The sequence below is a fragment of the Xenopus laevis genome, chromosome 6L (assembly GCF_017654675.1).
Source record: "Xenopus laevis strain J_2021 chromosome 6L, Xenopus_laevis_v10.1, whole genome shotgun sequence".
Lineage (NCBI taxonomy): Eukaryota > Metazoa > Chordata > Amphibia > Anura > Pipidae > Xenopus > Xenopus laevis.
Window position 1 is genome coordinate 88460899 of NC_054381.1, and position 23863 is coordinate 88484761.

At 37.5% G+C, this 23863-nt stretch overlaps 1 protein-coding gene across 3 annotated transcripts in view; it reads right to left on the bottom strand.

Moving 5' to 3' along the window:
* Nucleotides 1-18901: 18901 nt before the first annotated feature.
* drosha.L (drosha ribonuclease type III L homeolog) overlaps nucleotides 18902-23863 on the bottom strand; it is a 150619-nt gene continuing 145657 nt past the window's right edge. For all 3 annotated transcript variants that reach the window (XM_041566246.1, XM_018267704.2, XM_041566247.1), the window contains 5 exons: nucleotides 21427-21509; nucleotides 20908-21011; nucleotides 20681-20773; nucleotides 19636-19682; nucleotides 18902-19296 (listed from right to left, as the gene is read on the bottom strand). In XM_041566246.1, coding sequence (XP_041422180.1) covers nucleotides 19178-19296; nucleotides 19636-19682; nucleotides 20681-20773; nucleotides 20908-21011; nucleotides 21427-21509 — 446 coding nt within the window. In that variant the 3' untranslated portion in view covers nucleotides 18902-19177. The remainder of the gene's footprint in view (nucleotides 19297-19635; nucleotides 19683-20680; nucleotides 20774-20907; nucleotides 21012-21426; nucleotides 21510-23863) is intronic.

Here is a 23863-nt window from a genome sequence, read left to right on the forward strand (position 1 = left end):
CCACAGAAAGTAATATTCTTACAATATCCTCATAGCTTTCTAAATGAATTGCACATAAAAATGCACTCATAAGTGAGACATGCCATTCCATGACATTAAATAGATGATACAACTAATTTATATGTTCCACATTAGATTGGGTCATTGATTTTGACTTGAGTAGGATGATATGGTTTCTGGAGATATTTCTTGTGTTGTTTAAAGCCAGAAAGCACAAACAGTATTGCGGCGAGAAGAGTTAAAGGAGATCTTGTTTTAGGGACTATTATTATTCATTTCTTGTATTTTTTTCTCCCTCTTTCTTCACCCCAATCATACACCTTAGGTATTAAGCATATTCCTAACAAAGTGAAAGGCTCATTGAATACCATATTTGATTCAACAGATTTTCAATCTGTACTGGATGCTGTAGCAGTTCATGTTTAATGGTCTGATTACATCACATTTTTCTATCTTTGGTAGGATAAAAATAATACCATTTGCTTGTTGTATTGTTAATGGAGTATCCATGAAGCCCCTAATGTGCCTGTTTAGTATTAGCTTCCAAATAAGAACAATTTTACCCAACTAATCTTACCAATTTGTTTTTTTGTGGCTCATTCCAATTGTCTGTGAGAACTTGCCATCTAGGTCAAACTAAAATCAAATCATGTATTTCTTATAACTAGACACCCTAATAAACGGGTTATCTCCAATAAATCATGACATCAACTTTTAAGAAAGATTTTTTCCGATAGAATATTACAGATATAATACTAATAATAAAACTGTTAAATCGTTTTTTCTTTTTTAATCTCCAGCAGACCCAAAGTCACAGTAGAGAAAAAAAGTAATAGAGAAATTCTACTGCAAATATGATTTTAGCTCTAAGAATATATAGGACCATGCTTCCTTCATTGGTTTATTTTAAGTCATTACTTTAAGTCATAAACCAGTGTATTTTAATATCTGTTATTTATATAGCACCAACCCCAGGTTCCATGGAAAGCTTAACCGGCACTGTTTCTACATAACTTTAAGAAATCGAGACTACACCAGTGTTAGTGGAGGTAATGGCCACAGCTGCTTTATTAATTACAAGTCCAAACTGAATTACCAATGAACCAATCCATGTAACTCATTATTTTTTAACCAATGCTAACAATCAATTGCATTAGCCAGCTCCTGATAACAGATCTCCCAGTGGGCTGTCTTGATACCATAAGCTCTGCCTCTAAGCCATGCCCAAACAACCCATTAACTTGTGTTTGGCCATACCCCACCAAGACGAAGCCTTCTCAAGGATATCTTGCATACCCATATTGAAGATATCCATCCCTATGTCAGACAAGTGAACCCTGTCAGTTGCATATAGGCCATAGCCCCCATTCTCTAATCCATGATGCCTGTGAACCATGATGTTTAATTAATTTTTTGAGGCATTTGTCAAGAGGCCGGAGGTGAACTTCATACAACCACTTGAACCTGAGTATCCCCTCACACCATTCTAGCACCATATGCAGAAACATGAAATAGACCTGTGTCAAGTCCCGTTTCATGGCCCTGATCAAATGTACTGTATAGTTTTGCCCTTGCCAATATCATTACAGCCCATCTGAAGAGTTTCTAGGACAAAATTAACCCCTTTCAAACCACCTATGCCCATCCAGACCATCTTCACATTTTTTGGACCTAAACTAATGGTGCAAGTATGGGCCTCAGCTGGCCTCCTAGCCTGATGAAGGTATGAATAGCAAATCAAACAAATGAGAGCTGTAAAAGATATAAGGTTATTGCTCAACATAGGCTGGCCTAACATACACTTAGAAATCCACCTGCCCAACCCTTTTATAGAAAAATCACTGAAATCCAAGATAGAAGCCTGTACTTAGTATGATACGAACTGTCGACATCCATTGATGGAGGGGAAGACCTGGTAAAAGGCTTGCAGGGCTCTAACGGCATATATCAGCGCTACTACTCTTACCTAACCAGATGATCTAGCCTTTACCTGACTGATCTGTTTTGGACTTCCTGATAAGCAACTTTATCTTCCCCTTCACCACAGTAACATCACCACTCAGCAGGCCCCAAGGGACCTTCTTGTTGTTAGATATGGCCTCACTTACCTGTAATGTTGCGAAACATACTTGTGGTAAAACAGAAACCAACCTGCTAAAATCAACAAGGTTATTGGCTTCCTTCCATCTGAGGGTCTACTGACCCTGCCTATGCCTTTAACAATCTGTCTCATTATGAAAGATTTGGTGAGGTCTTCCATTTTTAACAACTAAAGCCAAAGGTTCCATTATATTCAAACTAACTGACCTTCAGGTTTGCCCTGCCTACTATTACTTTGTTCACCCTAGGGAACCCGTCCACAATTTGGAACTTATTGGTTTATACTGTAACCTTTTCATCCATTACAATTAACCATTAAAATGACCCTAAAAAACTTTTATTTAGTTACTGTTGCTTATATGTACATTTATCATTAATTTTCCACTTGCCAAATCCAAAGTAATCATCTTACTCAAGTTTAAAATTGCATTTCATTTCAGTAATGACAGTTCTAACTTTGACATTATTAAAACAAGATTGTTTTTCTAGTTGCCATTCCTTTAATGTTGAGCTGTTTCGCTGTAATAGCAATGAAAAATATGTTTACTTACTGTCTTCTATTTTATATACTGTATGTGAGATGTGAAGCATTCATTTGTGCCAGATCAATAAAAAATGTAAATCAGTTTAACATCATAGGATAAAAATATTTTTTGAGTTCACTGTCAACTACATTCACATGCCATTGTTTGAGTGCCTGTGGCAAATGCTCAGTTTGCTCTGGGACGTTGTTAAGAAGATAAACTCAGGGGTTTTCAGAAATCATCAGTCTATTAACGGAAAATGAGGTTACATGTTTCATAGAAACAGATGCTCCAGGGCTGATTATTAATCACTTCTGAAGCACTTCTGAATGGGTGTTATGCTGTTTCTATGCCATGTAATCTGAATTGATTGCTTATTAGACATTAATTGAGCATTGTATACATTAACTTTTTATTGTAAGCCAAATTATCAGCTCAGGTAATTGATAACAGGCCAAGAATGTGAAGAAAGGTTAATAGGGAGCTACTGGACCTTTAATGATAATAATGGGCTGTGATGATATTGGGCTGGTATTGAACCCCAAACACAAGGAGTATCATGTCTAGCCTAATTTTTGTAGTGCTTTAGTTGTCCTTTAAGTGTAAAAATGAAGAAAAGTTATGGAGAGTATAAATGTGTTTAAGAGTTTAGAATGTAATTAGAGGAAACCATAGATACATAAAGAACTAATGTAAATTCACTATATTTAATTAATTGTGTATGAAGCTACTAAAATGCTTCCATTATCAGATGATTTTTTTTTTTTTAAATGTTCAGAACAAAGAAAGATAGTGGCAAACCGGCAGATCAAGTATGTTCTTGAAAAACATGAGCAAGAAAAAATGTAAGGTATATGTCAGAAAAGGGCTCTTAAGATTATGGGCACTTCAATAAATGAAGGAAGTGAGCCAGAATAGAGCAAGAAGGATTTGTAAAGGAATCTGCATCTGCAAAGCATTTTATATATAGAAAAATAATAAATACCAGAATGACCACTTATTTATTGAGGCTGCTTTATATTTAGGTAATTAACAATTTTATGCATATAACAGGGATGCTCTAAACCTTTCAGGAAGGATTCTGCCAAATCCTGAACCAAATCAAGGCAAATAAGGGAATAGTGGAAAAAAAAGTACCGTAGATGCCCTGAGTTACGTGACCTAAAGTCACCCAATTTTAAAGGTTCATATCTGGTTTGGCCAGGATCTTGGATTTGGACTAATCCTGCTGATGAAAACTCAGATTTGTTTGAATCCTGAGCCAAATCCAGGATTTGATGCATCATTAGCTCATATAATATAAGCAACAATAATTAATTTAAAAAAAAGTAGATAAAAATCGTATGTGTGTTTCCAGCCCAAATTTCTCTATACTACACACTTTTTGGGGGGTGAAATAACAGTACAAGGCTTAGTTTTGTTGGGCAGTTTATCAGCCAGGTTTGGGATCATTTTACTATAACACAGAAAAGTAACTCTGGTACCTCTGGTAACTATCATATGAAATTTGGTTATTGCATTATTTCTATTTTTAATGTTTTGCACTGTGAATATGTGAATGTGCCTATGATTAAATGCCAATATAGTGCATAAAAAGTGTTAGCCTATTGAGTTTGGTTTTAATATATTTTGAATGTCCTTTCCCTAGATATACATATAGAGTTATCAGAAGCTTTCTTCTGGAACATTGTTGATGGGGTTTTCTTTTCATTCAGTCACAAGAGTATTCTGGAGTTATGTAATAGAACAGGAAGGTGAATAACCCATTTAAAGCCTTTTACACCGTATGTGGCTTCAGAAGGCTGGGCAGCGATGCAGGAGATCAGGCTGGACTTGAAGCTAGCATTCCAGATCTTCCGACGGGTGTTCATTTGGGTTAGGGAAATGACACACAGGGAGGTTTGTTGCACATGTTAAATATTTGCTAATGGCCGACAAATCTCCCCAAAAATGCCTTGATCTTACTACATTGTAATCACTGCAAGTAATTTACAGTACTAGTGGCAATTTGGCTTAATCCCTGGAAAATGTGAAAGTAGGTATTATTGTGCTGAAACAGGGAACAGGGACTGTTGCCACATTGTAGGAAGCAATGTATTGTTGAAAATATCACTATATGCTGTAGCTTTAATGTTTACATTAACTGGAACCAGCGCCCTAGCACAAACCATAACAGAGCAGACCACTATTCCTCTCTCACCAAACGTTTAACATCGTAATTTTGCATTTAGGAAGGTAGCATTCTCCCAGCATCTGTCAGATGAGAGAGAGAGGACCAAGGGGGAAGCTCTGGGTAGGCAAAGGAACCATAACGTATAACTGGAACGGAGAACAAGCAGTGAGGTCAAGGGACAGGCCGAGTCAATACCAAACAGACAATACGGCAGTAACTAAGAAAGCTGACGAAGGTCAAATACAGATCAGAAGTGCAGCACCAAATCAGTATACAAAGAATAGTCAAACACAGACAGGGATCAGTTCAGGCAGCAGGAATGCTGGAACAGTCAGTCAGGAACAGGCAAGGATACTGGAACTTAGAAACGCTCTCAGGAACTATGGAACATAGACCTATACTGGGCAATGAGTCAGAGTAGAATGGGGGTTTTATTGCCAGTCAAAACACAAATCACCTGTGGTCAGATTTGCAACAGGTGAAACAAGCAAAGCCATAGGAGTGAACCAGGGCCTTAGTTGTCTGCTTGCATAGAGTAGTGGTAATGTTGATGGCACAAAAATGCCAGGTCCCTGGTTCAACTACAGGCAGGTTATCACACAAAGAGTAATTCCATTGCTGCAGAGTCCAATGTTGGCAACCCTTACACCACTCCAGTTGATGCTTGGCATTGGTGATGTTCCGTTTGTTTGCCTTTGATCACCCATAGAACCACACCATCCCTACTAACAGTTTTTGTGCTGACAATGCTTCCGCAGACAGTTACTGTAGGAACTCAGCAGTGAGTGTTCCAACTAAAGACATGTCAATATACAGTAGATACAGGGGATTATTTATTAAACACGTTTTTCTGGTTGGGCTTTTTGGGCACAAATTCAAATTCAAGTTTTTCCTGTAAAAAAAAACCTCAGATTTTTCAAGATGTATTATACCTCAATGCTGCAAAAAGCCCGAATACGCCATCTCAGGCCTGTCAAATATAAATCAATGGGAGATGTCCTTATCTAATTAATAATCCGATCTGATAAATTGGGGAGTTTCGGGCAAAAAAGTGCCAAAAAACTGTACAACTCGAGGTTTCGCTCAATTTTCTAAGGTTTTCTCCTTATCTGATTTATTCAAGAAATATCATTAACAAATAAGGCAAAATCAGGCATGGAAGTTTGGTAGAGCTTTTTACATTTTATTTATGAGATTAATTCGGATTTTATCAAATAACCCACACAGTGTCTGGATTCTTTTGTCAATAAAGTGAATATTTTTTATTAATGAGATATGAAAAATTGAATGTGGTTATTTTCTATGTGCAAATACTCAGTGTACTCTGTCATATGCTACTGTCTGTACTGTACTATAGTGACTGGCTGTATCCAAGCCATTGATTTTAACTGGTGAATTCTTCATTATTGGTGCTAGACCCAGGGTCTGTACACCTGGATTCTCTGAGTTTACACTGAGTATAAGTATATACAGAAATGGGATCCATTATCCAGAAACCTGTTATCCAGAAATCAAATTATGGTACCCATTTTAATCAAATAATTAACATTTTTAAAAATTACTTCCTTTTTCTCTGTAATAATAAAACTAGGGATGCACCGAATCCAGGTTCGGGTTTCGGCCTTTTTCAGCAGGATTCGGCTGAATCCTTCTGCCCTGCCGAACCGAATCCTAATTTCCCTATGAAAATTAGGGGCGGGAGGGAAATTGTGTGACTTTGTGTCAGAAATCAAGAAAGTAAAAAATGCTTTCCCCTTCCCACCCCTAATTTGCATATGCAAAATTAGGGTAAGGATTCAAGGGTTCGGCCGATTCCAAAATAGTGGATTCGGTGCATCCCTAAATAAAACAGTACCTTGTACTTTAACCAAACTAAGATACAATGAATCCTTAATAGAGGTAAAGCAATTTGGTTTATTTAGAGGTTTATTTATTAAAGGTTGATTTGTGTTTTTCAAGGATAGTTTCACTAAACTTTTATTTTATTCTCAGGAAAAAGATTTATTATGCCTCAATGCTACTAATCGCCAGAATCCGAAAATATTGCAGCTAAAACCTGTCAAGGTCATGTAGAAGTCAATGGCAGAGGTCCCTTGACCCATTTAAAGATGTTTTTTGCCTTCATGATTTTTAGGTTTTTTTACTGTGGTTTTTCGCTCAAAAACTCAATCATTTTCGAGGTTTTCAAGGTTTTTTAACTATAACTCGATCAATTAGAGTATTCAAGTTTTCCCCCCTGGTTGCATTCAATCAAGGTTTGTATATTAGGGTTTTTTCATAAATAAGCAAACATTCAAGTTGTGAGTTTATTCGAAACGCGACCTTTGATAAAACTAAGCACAAGAATAGGTATTGAAATGTACCGGAGCTAACCCTTCTTGGTAGCGCAGCGTCTCCCCCTTCGATAGCAGCTCTCGCGGGATCCTCCTCACCTCGTTCAGGAGGTAACTATAGTGCACAGATTTACCCCGCTGTACAGCGCTGATCGGGGGAATCACAAGAGACGTATGTTGCTCAATAATCTTGCGGCTTTATTTTGCACATCTAGTGAACATGTGGCAGTGGGTTGGTGAGGAAACCTACGCGTTTTGTGCCTTAACTTTCCTGGCACTTCATCAGGGTCATTGATGAATAACTCCCTTAATGTTTAAAGTATTTCTTAGTAGATGTAAGGCTTGGAGATCTAAATTATAGAAAGATCCATTATCCACAGATAAACAGCGGGAAGAGGCAGAGAGAGAGAGAGACATGCACAGTTGGGTTTGGGAAAGAAGAAAAGTGTGGTATTCAGCTTGGTGAGGTAATGCTTTCAATCTATCAATTCAGTGCCCAGAGGCAATTTCTGCAGTCATTTTACTGCCAAGTCTGGAGTTATTGGAGTGATCATTGGACATATTTGCAGTGGTTTTATTGGCAAGTCTGGGGTTTTTTTTTTTTGTAAGTGTTGCAAGGTATACATGTACTGGCAGCATGTGCTTCATTAGTCTCTGAGGGGGAGGAGGCCCCCATGTTTGTCTGTAGGGGGGCCCCCAAACTCTAGTTACACCACTGCTTATGTGGGAAAACCCCAGGTCCCAAGCATTCTTGATAAAAGGTCTCATACCTTTATAGAGTTAAGGTTAATGAAGTGCAAACTCAGAATACATACATCCAGGCACAAATATATTTTGTAAGTGTGTCTCTTCTACAGAACTATGCATGGCATTAAGCTTTAATTACAGTGTAATTAGTTAATTTATATGAGTTACATTTGAAGTTACCCTAAAGTATGGGATACATTAGTGTTTCCTTATTACTGAAAAAGTGTCACTGCTCTTTGGGCATAACTGAAACTGGAGAAACAACGGTTATAATCTCAGAAGCCAATGATCTCCCTAATCATATACACTACAGGGAACAATATAAAAATGTTCAAGGAACCATGAAAAGATAAGAATTAAGACGACATTGGGTAAAATAAAAGGAAGTTAAAAATTCTTTTACATTTAAGGAACAAGAACTATAATGTTGTAATACAACAAAAATAATATTATAATAATATATAAACAATATTGTAATTGTAGCGCTATAGTAAACTGACTTGTGCTAGGGCAGTTTAAGCTACTTTCCTTGGTGGGCTGAGACCACCCATGAGCTCTCTTTCTCAGGGGTAAGCCCTCGCAACGGTGTGAAGGCAAGGGTATAGTGTAACTGTAACTGGGTGCGATAGCACAATGATGGGAGCCAGTAGTTCTTTAACGGTTGAACAAATAACTGTGTTTATTGAACAATAGCACATAGATCATTTAGCACATTGATCCACATTGGAGCATAGAACATACACAGCAGCATAAAGGAAGCATATACTCACAGCATGCATAGGCTGAATCCCCACAGGCTAGGGAATATACAGCAGAGAGTAAGTTGACAGCATGTGATGGGTATTGCCCGGTTTTCAGGATATCTTCCAGTGGCAGACTAGGGGAACTCCTGACATCCCTATCTCAACACTTGGTTCCTTACTCTGGGTCAGTAATACCCTGGGATCTTAATCCCTCTAATCTCCTCGGCGGAGCCTTGAGCTGCTCAACTAAATAACCTCTCTATCACTCCTAGAGCGATCTATAAAACGAGTATAGCTGTCTAATTACTAGGGCCAAGGCGCCTAGGGTCAGCACTACCCATTCCCTTCCAGCCTGCTTGGTTGGGCTAAAGCAATGGACCCAGAGCACATGGTTCCTAAACCTTTTATACTCTGGCACAGTGCCATCTGGTGTACACTGTGTGAACTGCAGGGGTTACATAAGCACAAGGTCCCCATAAGGACCCACTTAGGTGTCCATATTACTAGGGATGTGCCTGTCTGTAAAGTGTAAGGGTGTCTAAGATTTTCACATCCCTACATTATAAAAAAAAAATGACTGCCCTTGGGCCTCATTATAACAGCTGAAAGCAAGGGCATTGGAATTGCAAGGTAACAAAAACACAATGCAAGTATCAAGTATAAAGACCCCAAACACAAAGACAGGAAAAGGCTGAAATGGCCTTCTCTGACATTCCTAAACAAAAATACACAGGGCCGGATTTAACCTGAGGGCACCCATAGGCCGGTGTCCCCCTTGCTCCCTAGCACCCAGCCAGAGGATCTTGTGCATGTGCATCCTTTATTTCTACCGGAGCGGCTCTGGAATCAAGAAGAGAACTCGTGCAACTGGGTAGCATGCTGCCCCTTAATGTATGTGGCTTGACAACATAGTTGCCATTTGCGAATGCAAGCAAGTGGGGGGGGTAGCGTCACTGAAACTGCACAGAAGATTTTAGCAGTGTCGGAGGGTCAGGTCAATGGAGGTTTGCAGGGCTGGGGGTGGCTTTGAGGGGAACTATTGCAGGTGCAGCAACTACAACTTCTGACACATTCTTATGATTTTTATAGGAACGTGTCAGTATCGCTTTAATGTGTCCAACACATTCAATGGCAAATTAAAAGGTGCCTTGGGTACAGTGTAATAGACTCCTATCCCACTGCTGCTAAATGTCTATTTTGTACCAGAGCCCTTATTAGGTCCCATGATCCATAAAGTTCACTCTAAAGTTCCCAATTGTTGACAGTGGGCTGCAAAAGTATGTTGGGAATCTAAAAAAAAAAAAAAAAGTAATTTTCCACAGGCTTCAATATGCACTGCACAGCACCAAAATGTTGCAATGAAAAAAACTCACAGACTCTAATGTATAGTAAAAAAAAAAAATTGCACAGTTAGAAACTTGTGCTAAAAAAGTCCATTGGCTTCAATATATTTGGCAATTTTTTTTCCATTTCATGAATTTTCTGCGAAGCAAAATCCTTCTATGAGTTCTGGGGTTATTATATATGGAATTGCCACTGTGTCATTCTGCTATGAGTTATGGTGGTATTGTATGTGGAATTGCCACTGTGTCATTCTGCTTTGAATTCTGGGGTTATTATAATTGAAATTGCCACTGTGTTCATCCGGCTATGAATACTGGGGGTATTTATACATGAAATCGCCACTGTCACCCTGCTATGAGTTTTGGGGTACTTGAACATGGAATTGCCACTGTGCCGTTGTCACGGTCGGCACCCAACACCAGAACGAATGCCAAGCACCCTGGTCTCGACTCGTGCTTCACCTGTAGTGTGACCGCCTTTGGCCTCGGGAGGAGCCCTCAGCTACTTGGATGCCACCAGGACTTAAACGAGAGGTGCAAGGCTAGAGGTTCTGGATAGGCACAACTGTTAGCGAGAGTCTTTGGGCAGAAGGTCGTAGTACAAGGCATTAGGCAAAAGAGTAATGAGATCAGGCTGGGTCGAGGCAGGCAGAGAATAGCGTAGTCAGGCAGGCAAGGGTCAAACCGGGATATCAATCAGAAAGGATTTAGCAGAAGAGGTAGTCGGTATTCAGGCAAGGGTCAGGATCCAGAGGTCAGAATAGTCAAAAGCCAGGCAAGGGTCACAACAGGAATCAAAACAGGTTCAGACAGAATTAGCTCAAAGCTCAGAAGCACCAGGAACAAACTCCTATAACAGGCAATGAAAACCAGTATGATGGCCCTTTAAATATTTGAATTTTTGCGTCATTGCGCGCTGGCGTCAACACGCCAGCATGCATGCGCCTATATAAACAGTAGAGGCTCACCGTGTGCCCTTAATTGACCGGCGCAGAAGGAAGAACACACGGCGGGTGTCCCCGCCGAGGGAGCGGCAGGCATCCCTGCCGTCCCCCCACTAGACCACCACGGTATGTTACTGTCGTCCTGCTATAAGTTCTGGGGTTATTATACATGGAATTGCCATTGTGTTCATCCTGCTATGAGTTCTGGGGTATTATACATAATATTTCTACTGTTATCCTGCTGAGTTCTGTTTGTCTTATATATAGAATTGGCACTATGTTCATCCTGCTATGAGTTCTGGAGTTATTTATAAATGGAATTGCCACTGTGTTATCCTGCTATGAGTTCTGCGGGTATTATACATGGAATTGCCACTGTGTCATTCTGCTATGGATTCTGGAGGTATTTATAATTGGAATTGCAACTGTGTCATCCTGCTATGATTTCTGGTAATATTTACACATACAATTGCCACTGTGTCATCCTACTATGATTCTGGAGGTATTTATATATGTAATTGTTACTGCTTTTAATCTGCGATGAGTTCTGGGGGTACTCTTAACATGGGCGGAAAAATATTTATTATTTTTCTGGTCGGTGTATCCATATAGCTGATTCCTGTAAATCTCAAGTTAAACCAGAGGGGCGTGCCCCAGTTCCAAAGGCAGCCACGATGGAAAAAATATATCAAAAGATATATGTCCCAAGGCTTATTTGTAATAAAAATAAATTATTTATTAATATTCACATTAAAAATTCGTAAGGAGAGAGGTATATTTTCATTTGGAAACACGTCTGCCATTAGGACTTAACCATGAATTTGATGTCACATGCTATACCTAAACATGAAAGGGTAGAGATCTGTTTCATGTTATAGAAATATGTTTAGCCTTGAGTACTCTAAATAGAATGAATTTGTGACAGCTTTTATAACTTATAATACATTTATGGCAGTGGACATTTGTGTAAAGCTTTTTAGGTAAATTGACTACATTTTTGTTGATTATAAGATTTATATATTCTCAGTATATTATGCTGTACAATAATGGATTATCAAGATACTATGGTACTAAAATGAAACTTGAGATTATAATGTATGATGTAAAAAAATTGGTATGAGTACCCTACATAGGCACTATGTGATGCAAAGGAAACAGGGTTAATCCCCTTTGACTTTTGATTGGTTTTAAGAAAAATGGGTGGGATTACCTGGGTTTAAATTCTGTGTTCAATATGCTACTGACAGAGACACCTATGACTAAGTGCCTTGGGACATATATCTTTTGGAAAAACATTTATGCCAGTAACAAAGCCATATACATAACAGGCCTCTCTTCACTAAGGTCTGCAATCAGCCATGTGTAAAGGGGTCACAGCCTGTGATTCCCTACTCCATGGAGATGTGAAATTTACCCTATAACCTATACTATAATATATTTATCATTACAGAACCCATACCTTTTATATCAATGCTATAAGAAATGGTTATGAGTTCAATCCATTGAGTCAAAACATTACTAGGTTTGGCATTTGGTCTATCAGATGGGAATATCTGGGTAGGGGCAGGTCACACATTATAAATATGATATAATTTCTCCACTATGTTCTTGTTAGGAGTTATGGTTATTATATGTCTTGTACCTACTGACAGAAGGTCATTAAAAAAAACTAAAGCTCTGTCCTGTTAGGCCACACCCCTTGCATTCCTAGAGGATTACACAGTTACCCGATGCCCCTAAAATGATTAATAAATAGTCAGCTCTTCTGGTTGAGTTTTTTTGGAATGGACCCATTTCCGTCTGGGTTTATCCTGTTTGTTTCCCCTTACCCCCAGGACCAGGAAATTCTATATTTTGAGCTAAGCATAGTTTTTGCGTGTTTTTTCCTTTTTATTTTATAAATTGTTTGTATTTTTAATGTATGTCCTTTTTGTAACATCTATGTGTTAATTTGTACTATATAATTTTTTTCATTGCTCTAAATGACCCTAGATGTGAGCCTTAGCTCTCTGCATGCTAAATGGAAATGGTAGTCTGTATTATGTTGATTAACCATTTGATTGCTGGTAGGAAGTGTGTGTGTGTGTTCCAATTATCTTAACCCTTACCTACTAAAGTGCTTGGTATCTTTCATTGCTGGAGAAGTGGTGGCAACAAGTTTTGTATGAGTTTTGTGGGTGTTAGTTGGTCTTTAGGGGTGCTGGTGTATGAGTCTAACCTGTTTGCGAGGTGTGTAAAAGACTGTGTTAGTGACCCGAACTAAAGTTATGTGCAGCTGGAAGTGCTATAATCCCTATAGGTGCCGCCATTCTTGCCCCAGCTCTAGTTTTTACTAGATAGTCTGATAGGAACCGAGGTGAATTCTGGCAGGGCAGGTGAATGTTGCCCATCCTCCCATGCAAGGACATTTTGTTTTAATCCATAAGAAAATGTAAGTAGGTACATAATTTCATTTGAGTGCTCAGTCTGACAGGCTCAGCAAATAGCAGCAGCTGCAGCGCTTTATGAAACTGCCCATTGACAAAGGAGATGCATCTAATCTACTGATTTGCAGAAGGACAGATGCTTATTGTATGGTATTTGTAACTCGCATTTAATTAATATAACATTTTATAAAAATGTTCTTTAGACACATCGTTAGACACACTGTTAATGGAACAAACAAACCTGACAGCACAGTAGTGTAACGACACTTTTATTCTTAGAAAGCTGAAAATCACTATTATCAGCAAAAAAGTTTTCCCCACAGCTTTGTTAGACAGTTTCAAATTTCTCAAAATATCTTTCTTAGAAATGCATAGTTTTTGGCTTGAGGCCGCATGAACCTATTTGATCCAACCAGTGCCATGCACTTACTGTATTTTATTAATTTGTTTACTTCAGTATCAGAGTATATCAGCCATTTGATAGCGTTTGGGGTGTTTATTTAAGGTTTAGGTACTGCAATTTCTAGGTTTTTGTCGCTCCATAGGTGGTGGATAAAAAACTTTGGCACACATAAGTTGCTTATTGATGCATTTTTTTAACATTTGCATGTAACCGTGGGCAATGTTCAAGGTGCCTTCAAAAGCACGGACTCAAAATTTTACAACCAGCCGATCGACAAGCCGACCGATATCCAAGCCTTCTGCTATGGGTCGGCTTATCTCCTGCCATACATGCACCGAACATTGTACGTAAATTTGTTTCGTACAATAATATCTGTGCGTGTATGGCCATCTATACTGTGTGAGTTTCAGTAACAGACTCACAACACTGATTTTTTTGCTATGAAAAGTTTGAAAATGTTATTGAATAATTATGAAAATATGAAATACAATATTTCAAGCCATGTGATTTTAAGGTTTTGCTTTAGGTAGACACTTTGATTCAGACAAATCAAAATCTTTTATAAAAAAAAAAAAAAAAGCCAAATCAAGAACCGAATCTTAGATTCAGTGGATCCCTAATATATACTTGCCAAGTTGTGATTAGGGTTGCCATCTCATCCCTTTAATAATGGCCCCGTATTGAATTCACATACTGTATGTCTAATCAGCGATTAATTTAGATGCATGCTCCATATAAATCAGTTTTGACAATTATTGATTAGCCATGCAGGATGTGAATTCAATATGTGGCTGGTATTAAAGGGGCATCCCTAGTTGTAAACGCACTTGACTATCTGTTAATAAGCCTTTGGAATATAAGCATCAGCATGTAAAAGGAGAAGTAAAACTTAAAAATTAATATGGCTATAAATGCGATATTTTATATAATGGGTTAAATGTACCTGTCTTGTTGTGCACAGGGGTTTTCCATCTTGGTTTTTGTTAAAAAGTGATATGAACATGCTCAGTATGCTTTGAGCTGCTGAGCTTAGGGGTCATCACAAATCATCCAGCAGAAAATCAGGTTTGCCTGTCATATAAGCTGATCATTAAATTCTGATGTGGATTGTGTTGGTTTCTGAGCTGCAATGTAATGAGTTTGAATTACTAATATAATTACAACTATTGTGACATTTATATCCTATATATGTAGTGTATTGTGAGTTGGTCCCTTAAGCTCAGTAACGGATAGCAGCATAAATCATGTGCAGTGATTCAGCAGAATAAAAATATGGGGAGTTACAGGGCATATTTGGAGGCACAGATCTTTACTGCTAAAGGGCTGCAGTTGCCTTGGGATGGTAATGCGCAGCATTTCTACACTGCTTTTTATTTAAGCTTTAGTTCTCCTTTTTAAGATGTAAGAGACAGAGATCAAAAAGGATATAAGAGCACCAAAGCACCGTTATGGTTTTCACAATAGCAAATGTGGCACCTTATGGTCAATTGGATTAAACGTGTTCTTAGGATTTTGAGGAGGTAATTTTGATCAGGTACTTTTAAGGGTAAGGGCACACCTGGAGACTGGAGACTAATCGACTCTTCTTTGGGGCGACTAATCTTGCCGAACTGCTTCCCCGTGTCTTCTGCCTGCTTCAATGAAAAAACGCCTGTGGCAATACACATGCGGCACTTCGATTTAAGAAGTTTAAACTTACCCGAAGTTTCAACTTACCCTAAGAAAGGATGAGCCACACTTTAGCAATCTGGCTAGCAATGTCCAGCAACAATACCTAAGGCCCAAAACCTGTGTCTGCACACTGTGCTATACATATACTTCTGAGCCAGGAGCTTAGGGAAAAAGTGACCATGCCACAATATACAGTAGATCATTATCTTAAAAATAGATAAAGATTTGAGGAGGACAATGCCTACAGCCAGAACAGATTACAGTTTAGTTCAATTCCAGCTTTCTTTTAACATTAAAGTCCTATTCTTAACAGATTTTCAATTACTCTTCATCTTTTAGTTTTTTTGTATCAGTTTCCTTCTGACTTATTCGCCTTCAGTAGAGAACTGCTGAAATTGCAAACTGGTGTGCTGTAGAACAGAAAGCAAAATTCTTCCAAAGCCACACAATATGAAAAATGAAGGCCATTAAATTGTCTCAGAACATCACGGTCTATATCATACTAAGACAAGATTGGGGGACTCAATCCAACATTTAAATTATACTGCACATTACAGGGGTGGTTTGCCTTCAGTTTAACTTTTATACTGTTATAGAATAGACTATTCTTAGCAAGTGTTCAATTGGTCTTCATTTTTTCCCATTATTTGCCTTTATCTTCTGACTTCCAGCTTTCACATGGGGGCCACTGACCACAGCAGCAAAAAACTTGTTTTGTGAGGCTACAATTTCATTGTTATCCGTACTTTGTATTACTTATATTTACTCTCTATTTCTATTCCTGTCTTTCTTTCAAACCTTGGCCTGGTTGCGCAGTTAAATTTGACCCTAGCAACCAGATAGCTGCTGAAATTACATAGTGGAGAGCCGCAGAACAAAGTTAAATAATTCAAAAACAGCCAATTAAAAAAATGAAGACCAATTACAAACTGTCTTAGAACAGCACTCTATATCATACTAAACGTTAATTTAAAGGCAAACAACCTCCTTTAATCTATAATATTCTTCAGGTTTAGCATGCTCTTTTCCTTGTTCTTATCAATCAGATATTCTAAATGACAGTGAAATATAGTGTCACAAAGTAAACAAATGTAATGTGACAATTATAAGATCTTTCTCCAATTCTGCATTAGAAAATATACACCCAAGTGGTGTTTGCATCATATGGAAACGCCAAAGCCAAGCATTGCATACATCCTTGAATGTGGTATTTCTAATGTTCATGATAAATAGATGAAAGAGCCCCATTAGATATAAATCACTAGACTGTCACATTTATTGACCAGGTACTGGAACTGATGTGCCACAGCAAATAAGTCATGTAAAATAGTCTTTCAATTACACATTAAATGATATATTCTGCAGTTTTTTTTTATTTTAAGGTCCTTCTGAGAGATTATTTTACGTCTTGATGAAAAAAGTGTATGTGTAGGAGGAAGAAAAATCTGCACTACTTTAGGCGACAGATTGAGATCTAAATCTAAGAAGTCTGTGTATGTTAAATAGTTTTACTCATATAAAGTATATGAATTAGACATCAGGACAATGTACAGATTAATGAGGATGCGTTTTTCATAGAACAACTGGTTACCTAGTAAATGAAGCTGAAAGAGGAAACAGAGTTTGTGCTGAACCTACTTTTAGCCTACTGTTCATTTATTCATTATTTCTTCTACTTAATTGGACAAATAGCTAAACCAGCTATCCATAAAGCTCCTAATTACAGGAAGGCCTTCTCCCATAGACTCCATCTTAATCAAATAATCCGAATTTTTAAAAAATGATTTCTTTTTTTTTCTGTAGTAATAAAACAGTACCATGTACTTGATTCAAACTAAGATAAAAACAGCCTATTGGGTTAATTTAATATCAACATAATTTTCTAATACACTAAGGTATGAAGATCCAAATTATGGAAAGATCCTACGGAAAACCCCAGATCCCAAGCATTCTGGATTTCTGGTCCCATACCTGTAGTAGCAAAATGGCAGCACTGTGCATGATCTTGGCATTGGCCAAATGTGCCTGATGACTGTTTCATACTTGCAGCCTATCATTTTATATCTTCTATCAAAGCTTTATTTTAACAAAAAAGCCTCTACAATGATCTAATCTCAAGTCGTTCACTGCACAAATATATGCAAACAGATAGCCCTACCAGCCTATTTGAAGCCACCACAATCACAAGCAGAGACTCAAAAGACAAGAAACTTCTTTAATGTAAATGTAGGCAGAAAATAAGCTGAAACACAATGCACTTTATTTTCTAAAATAATATATGGCATTAAAGGTTTTACACCATCTATTCAATGGGGAAGTTCATCAGACTGATTGGTTGAATTGGACAAGCTGATTGGTTGAATTGGACAATTGCACTACTGCAGTTTAGACCTATGTTAATAAATCAGCCTTTAAATCTTTAAAATCAGCACTTTTCATGGCACAGATAAAACATTTTATTTCTCAGTCATTACAAACATAAAAATAACATGCCAAATATGTTTCAGGCCATCTCGGTCAACAGATAGAACAGCCTTTAGTAAGCTTCTGGCACAAAACGTACAAGCAGTAATTTGGAAAGGAAAGAAGGGGGTAGTGTCCCAGATATATCAGTGTATATCCAGAAGTCTCATCTGAATTATATTTTGCTGTAAAGGGATTGAAAGCATAAAAAAGAAATATTAAATGACAAATATTAGATATTGCACATATTCTATAATTATTGAACATACTGAAGACACTGTGCAATTTTTGTATGGCAACATTACATTGCGTTTAAACTTCAGAGAGGCACATACAGTGCAGTTGGGTGTTTAGAGCTAGAAACATTGCTGTGTAAAAGGATCAAATCCCCTCTACAGCCACCCATTAAAGACTTGTATTGTACACAGACACCACTTCTTTTGCTGAAGTCTCAATAGTTGATGTTGGGCCTGGGGGGTGACGAAAGTCACAGTAGGCTAAAGAAAATTGTAAACAATTCCCGAGGTCCATAGTACATTCATACAGCACCTTTGGCGTTCACTGCTAAATGTAAGATGGGGTCCACAAGTATTGAGCAAGTTTAGCATTTTTACTGAAAATGCACCAAGGCTTAAAGGGGTTGTTCACCTTTGAGGTGACTGTTATACAATGGCCAATTCTAAGCAACTTTTCAATTGGTTTCTTCTGACTCTTTTTCTTCTGACTCTTTCCAGCTTTCAAATGGGCGTCGCTGGCCCCTTCTATAAAGCAAATGCCCTGTAAGGCTACAGATTTATTGTTATTGCTAACATATTGTTTAAAATGCAAACTGAAGAGCTGCTCAATAAAAAGCTAAATAACTCAAAAACCTTCAATAATAAAAAATTAAAACAAATTGCAAATTATCTCAGAATATCACTCTCTACATCATACTAAATGTTATCTCATGGCAGTGCCCTTACACAAATGTCTTTAGCCTATTACATTGTACATTATTAGAAGAACTGCATTAATAAAATACATTCTATTTCTATTGCACACCAGTCATTTATTTTATAAAAACAATTTAATTAAAACAATAATTTACTTGTATTTAAAGAAAAACAGCATGGCTATGAATAAAATTCACTAAAATGTGACAAGTTAAAAAAAACAAAAAAAAAAAAACCTAACACAAAAACCAGATGAATGATTTATCTTGCGTTTCCCCAGGCACAGCCGGACATATCTCTAAACCCGCAAGGAGGACCGGATTGCATGGCAGCTGTCCCCAGTGAGTTGGATGGATATTGTAAGAGTGCCATTCTTTATTTTCTCTTCTCTTCTGCTAATTCCTGTTGCTCCTTCTCTAACCTGAGTTCTATTAATTCCTGCCTGTACTTCCGTTCGATAAAGCGCTTCTGATGAGCCATCTGGGGGAAGTTATCTGCAGAAAGAATGACATCAGCTGGGTTATGTTCTCTATGCATTGACCACTGCTGTGTTAAAAAAAAAACAAGGGGTGGCACAAGAGATCCAGAACAGAGCTGACTGTACCATGCATTAATGTAACCCTTTTAAAAATACTAACTAGCCTAATACCAAAAATGTGTTTTGTCAAGGAAATAAAACCATTCACCATCATATTTGTGCAAGCAGTTCTACACTGTCAATATGTCGGCAGAGATTAAACTGCTTGAAACGCATTAAGAGTCAGTATTGACAGATTCTAAGCAGCAAAAAGGGAAATATATCAGAATAGCAAAAAGAGAAAAGAAAATCTTACATTTCTCCAAAGCATCCATTGCTGCACCCATTTCGGCTTGCTGAATACTGCAGGAAAAGGGGGGAAAAAAACTCCTATTAGCCTAATTACCACATTCAGCTTTAACAGTGCTCTTAAATCCTTTTAAGTGACAATATGAGAACAAGACAGTATTTCTTAAGGGTCTTTGAGAATGAAAAGAACATTTTATAACTCCTTTTTTCTTTAACGTTCAGCATTTTTTTCCCCCTCCATCCAGTATTTATTCACTACTCTCTTGAAATTCAGCTCCATTATATTTAACCACTTTTGTTACTCGCTATGCACAATTCAGTGTTTCACTTTTATTTTAGGAAATGTAATTTTGATACCTTGAAACAAAGCATCTTCTAACCGCATTACACCCCCAATTTTATATGTTGCTGAATATTTTTCTAAATTATAGCTGGAAAGAAATGGTTGTATAAAATGCTTAGAGATGCAAATTCCTTGAAACAAACACACCTGGCTAGAGAAAGACAATCTAATCCTCTGTTTGCAAAACTGCTGTATAGGTCAATTCATCTAATTACCTGTTCATCATTCAAACATAATGACAGGATTGCCCTTAATATACGCCAAAAGGAGCAACAAAATACTCCGGGATATGAACGTGTGCAGAATTCCTGTTAATGATATTCATTCCGGAAGGTTAGGGAACATTTCTGACAATTCAGTCACAGATGGGTAACATTGGGAGCTGTCAAAGTGCACAAGGTAGGGGGATATAAAATGGATTTTCTGTCAACCTTTTCCTTAAATATGTCATATCATTGCTGGAATATATATGGCTTTGACCAAATGTTTGTAATAAACTGACAATGATGTACACGGCTAATTATAGGGGTGGTTAAAAACAAGCCAGAGAAACCTTCATTTCCTGTTCTGTGTATCTAACAAGGTACATTTAGATTAATATAGTTTTTAAAAATCCAATTATTATGGAAAAACCCCCAAACATACTGTTTTATGATGTCCATACCATTCATTTTATTGGGAAACATTAGAAATACAGTTTTAACTATACCTGGGGCCTTTACCACAGCCAATTCTTTCTCCTTTGAAATATACAGCGACTGTGTATGTTCGAGCATGGGAGGGCCCTACTGTTTGTAGAGTTCTAAAACAACAAGACACAAAACAGTTAGAGATTTTCTGCTAAATTTATGTTAATACCTACAATAGGGTTCTTATGCTTAGGATCAAAATGTCATTATCAGGATTTTCTTTCGGTAGTTCAGGAGAAGGACATACTTGTATAAGGGAATATCTGGCTCTTTGCCTTCTGTTCTCAGGGTGAGGCAACACTGTTGAAGTTGAGACTTTGGATCATTCCAGTCTTGATTCAATATGAACTCCTGAATTGAAAAAAACAAACAAAAACAAAGAAATTACAAACAAAAACAAGGAAATTATTCAGTTATCCCAATAATTCACCCCTTGAAAATGCTGAATTATAAGAATAAAGCTAAAAAAAACAACAAATAGAAAATTGTATTTATGCATTACTTAAATTCTGCAGGTTGTCTCTAAATTAGCTTATACTGCTGAAGTGTTGATCCAGTAACTTATAAAGAACTTTAATCCATTACAGTACACAGGATGTGTTATGCTTGGCATCTCTAGAGGCTTTCTTAAAGTGCACGTAGTTAACCTTAAATCATCTAATAAAGAAAAGCAAACAATATGTTGCAAAAAGCCTACCAGAGGTTTTGTGCACAGTTTCAGCAGAATAAAAGGTAGGCAGACATCAGGGCTATAAACGGAATTTACCTTCAGTCGTGGAAAGAAGCAAACATTCATAAACGTGTGGACGTATTCCAGGTCCTTATCAATATAAAGGGCAGCGATAAAGGCTGCAAGAAAAACAGATGGGTTAATATTGCTTTTCCAGCTTGCTCTGGAAACCAATAAAACAAAGAAAGCCCAAAACACTTTTTAGGTGATGTGAAGCTGTTAGTGGCATTAAAAGCCTGCAGACACATAACTACACAAAGTTACTGCTAAGTAGTTAAGGGAACAGAGCAGGTTGGGGACTGGAACGGAGAGTACTTTTATTTTTCAGGCATATAAAAGCATTGTAATATTAAATATGTATGCAGGAGGCATCAGTGCACTCTGAAAATACACTATTGTTCATTACATGGTACGGTCTAATTCTTTTCAAATTGCTTCATTTTACATGGAGACGGGCTCCACAAGTTAGTTATTGCCAAACATTTATTATGCAGTATTTGGGCTTAGAATGTCATCCCTCATGAAATGCATTAACTCCTCCAGATGAACCATGGAATCTATTAAAGGGATAAAATACCCAAATTCTCAGTAGGCTATTCTGTTCTTTTTATTTTACTTAAACAGACAGTAGAGTATTCTAATAAAGCCCACCAATTATATATTAATTGAGAAAAGTTTATCTTGTACATACATTTATTCAATAAATAGCCAAAAAACAAAAAGTTTTAACTTTGAGCAACTGATACTTTACTGCTGAGAGAAAATAAATTGAAAATAACCTTTGCTTATAAATAAGGATGATCTCCCTTTCGAATGTATTAAATGAATAAATCACTCATGGCACGTACAGCTGAGGTAAGCATTGCAGTCTCAGTGCTAAGTACCACTATGACTGATAGCAGACATGACATACCATGACATTCACACTCAGGAGACCCTGTAGTGTCATTTGATAAATTTAAAAATCTATACTCCCATAGCACACACCATGTATGTGAAGAACAAACTGTCAAATAATTCTCATCTGGTGATTACGAAAGTGCTTCTTCCTTAACCAGCATGTAAAGCAGTTGGATGCAGTTGATTAGATGCCATAGGCCATCTAGAAGCCTCATATGCATAGGTATAAACATTAAAAGAGGACCCTCGTTTCATTTCTAGATCATTTTGGTAAGCGTCTCATGCGTACAAAAACCTTACTGCCATGACCTGTCTCAAATACACCAAATATATTCTTAACATCTGTGCACAGAAAATAGAGATTGCTTCAATTAATCAATTAATTAGATGAGAGAACAGATTCATTTCACCAAACATGCACATTCATATGAGATTGCAAGCTCTATGGGGCAAAGAACTCATCTCGGGACTGCCAGGAGAGCCCTTTGTTTGCAACCCCGGTGGGCCCCCAAGGCTCCCGTTCCGACCCTGTGTGCATTGAAAACACCTAAGCATAGATTTATTTAGAAAAACACCCAAGCATAGATTTATTCACTGTCTTATTATAACTATACACCTGTTTGTGTTTACACCTTGTGAAGCACTGCATACATTATTGGAGCTATATAAATAAATATAGAGAAAAGTACACTAGATGGCAATTTTTGACTCTTTCAGACAAAAGATATTTGATCTGTATTTCAACAATAAATATAAAGGTAATACAATGCATCATTTTCATGCACCATTTATATTGTGTAGTCCATTGTGCAGTTTAAATAAACATAAATGCAAATCCCCATGTGGAATTAAGTGCACCTCATTTAGTTTGGTTTGCTTTTAGTTGTTAAAGTGTGTGGTATCCCCACACCTAGATTGAAAGCACTCAGATCAGAGGCCTTTAGAAAGATTGTAAAAAACATTTTAAAATGTATTTAAAAAAAAAGCCAAATAATTGGATAATTGGACATTAATTATTCCAATATGCAGGAATATTGTCAAATAACTGCAAAATCACCAAGGCTAGGCTGCCCCAACCTGTTAAACCAGACAGTAGACTGCAAGATGCTAAAACAACCCCTAGATTTTCAACGCAGGACCTACCAGTAGCTCTTGCCACTTATGTAACATGCTTAAGTCTACAATTAGGAAGAGGCTGCACAAAAATGCTGGGAATGGCAAGAAAAATACATTGCTGGGTTCTCTTGGGAGCCATTACCAAACACAAGATCTTTGTAGGAGGTGTAACAGGAGGAAACCTTTGCAGTAATGAAAGAACTTTAAGACTAAAGTTTACCCATGAACACCTAAGCAATGACCAGGATTACTGAAACAATGTGTTCTGGACAGATGAGGCTAATAAAGCGATTTGGCCACAGGTTCAGAAGCATTTCACTGGAAGAACCTAATAACACTGTAAATCAAGATGGTGGAAATGTTATGGCTTGGGGGTAGGCAACTCACTCTAATAGAATCTACTATGAATTCTTCATTGCACCAGTGGGTGCTGCAAATAAAATTAGATTAAGTTTGG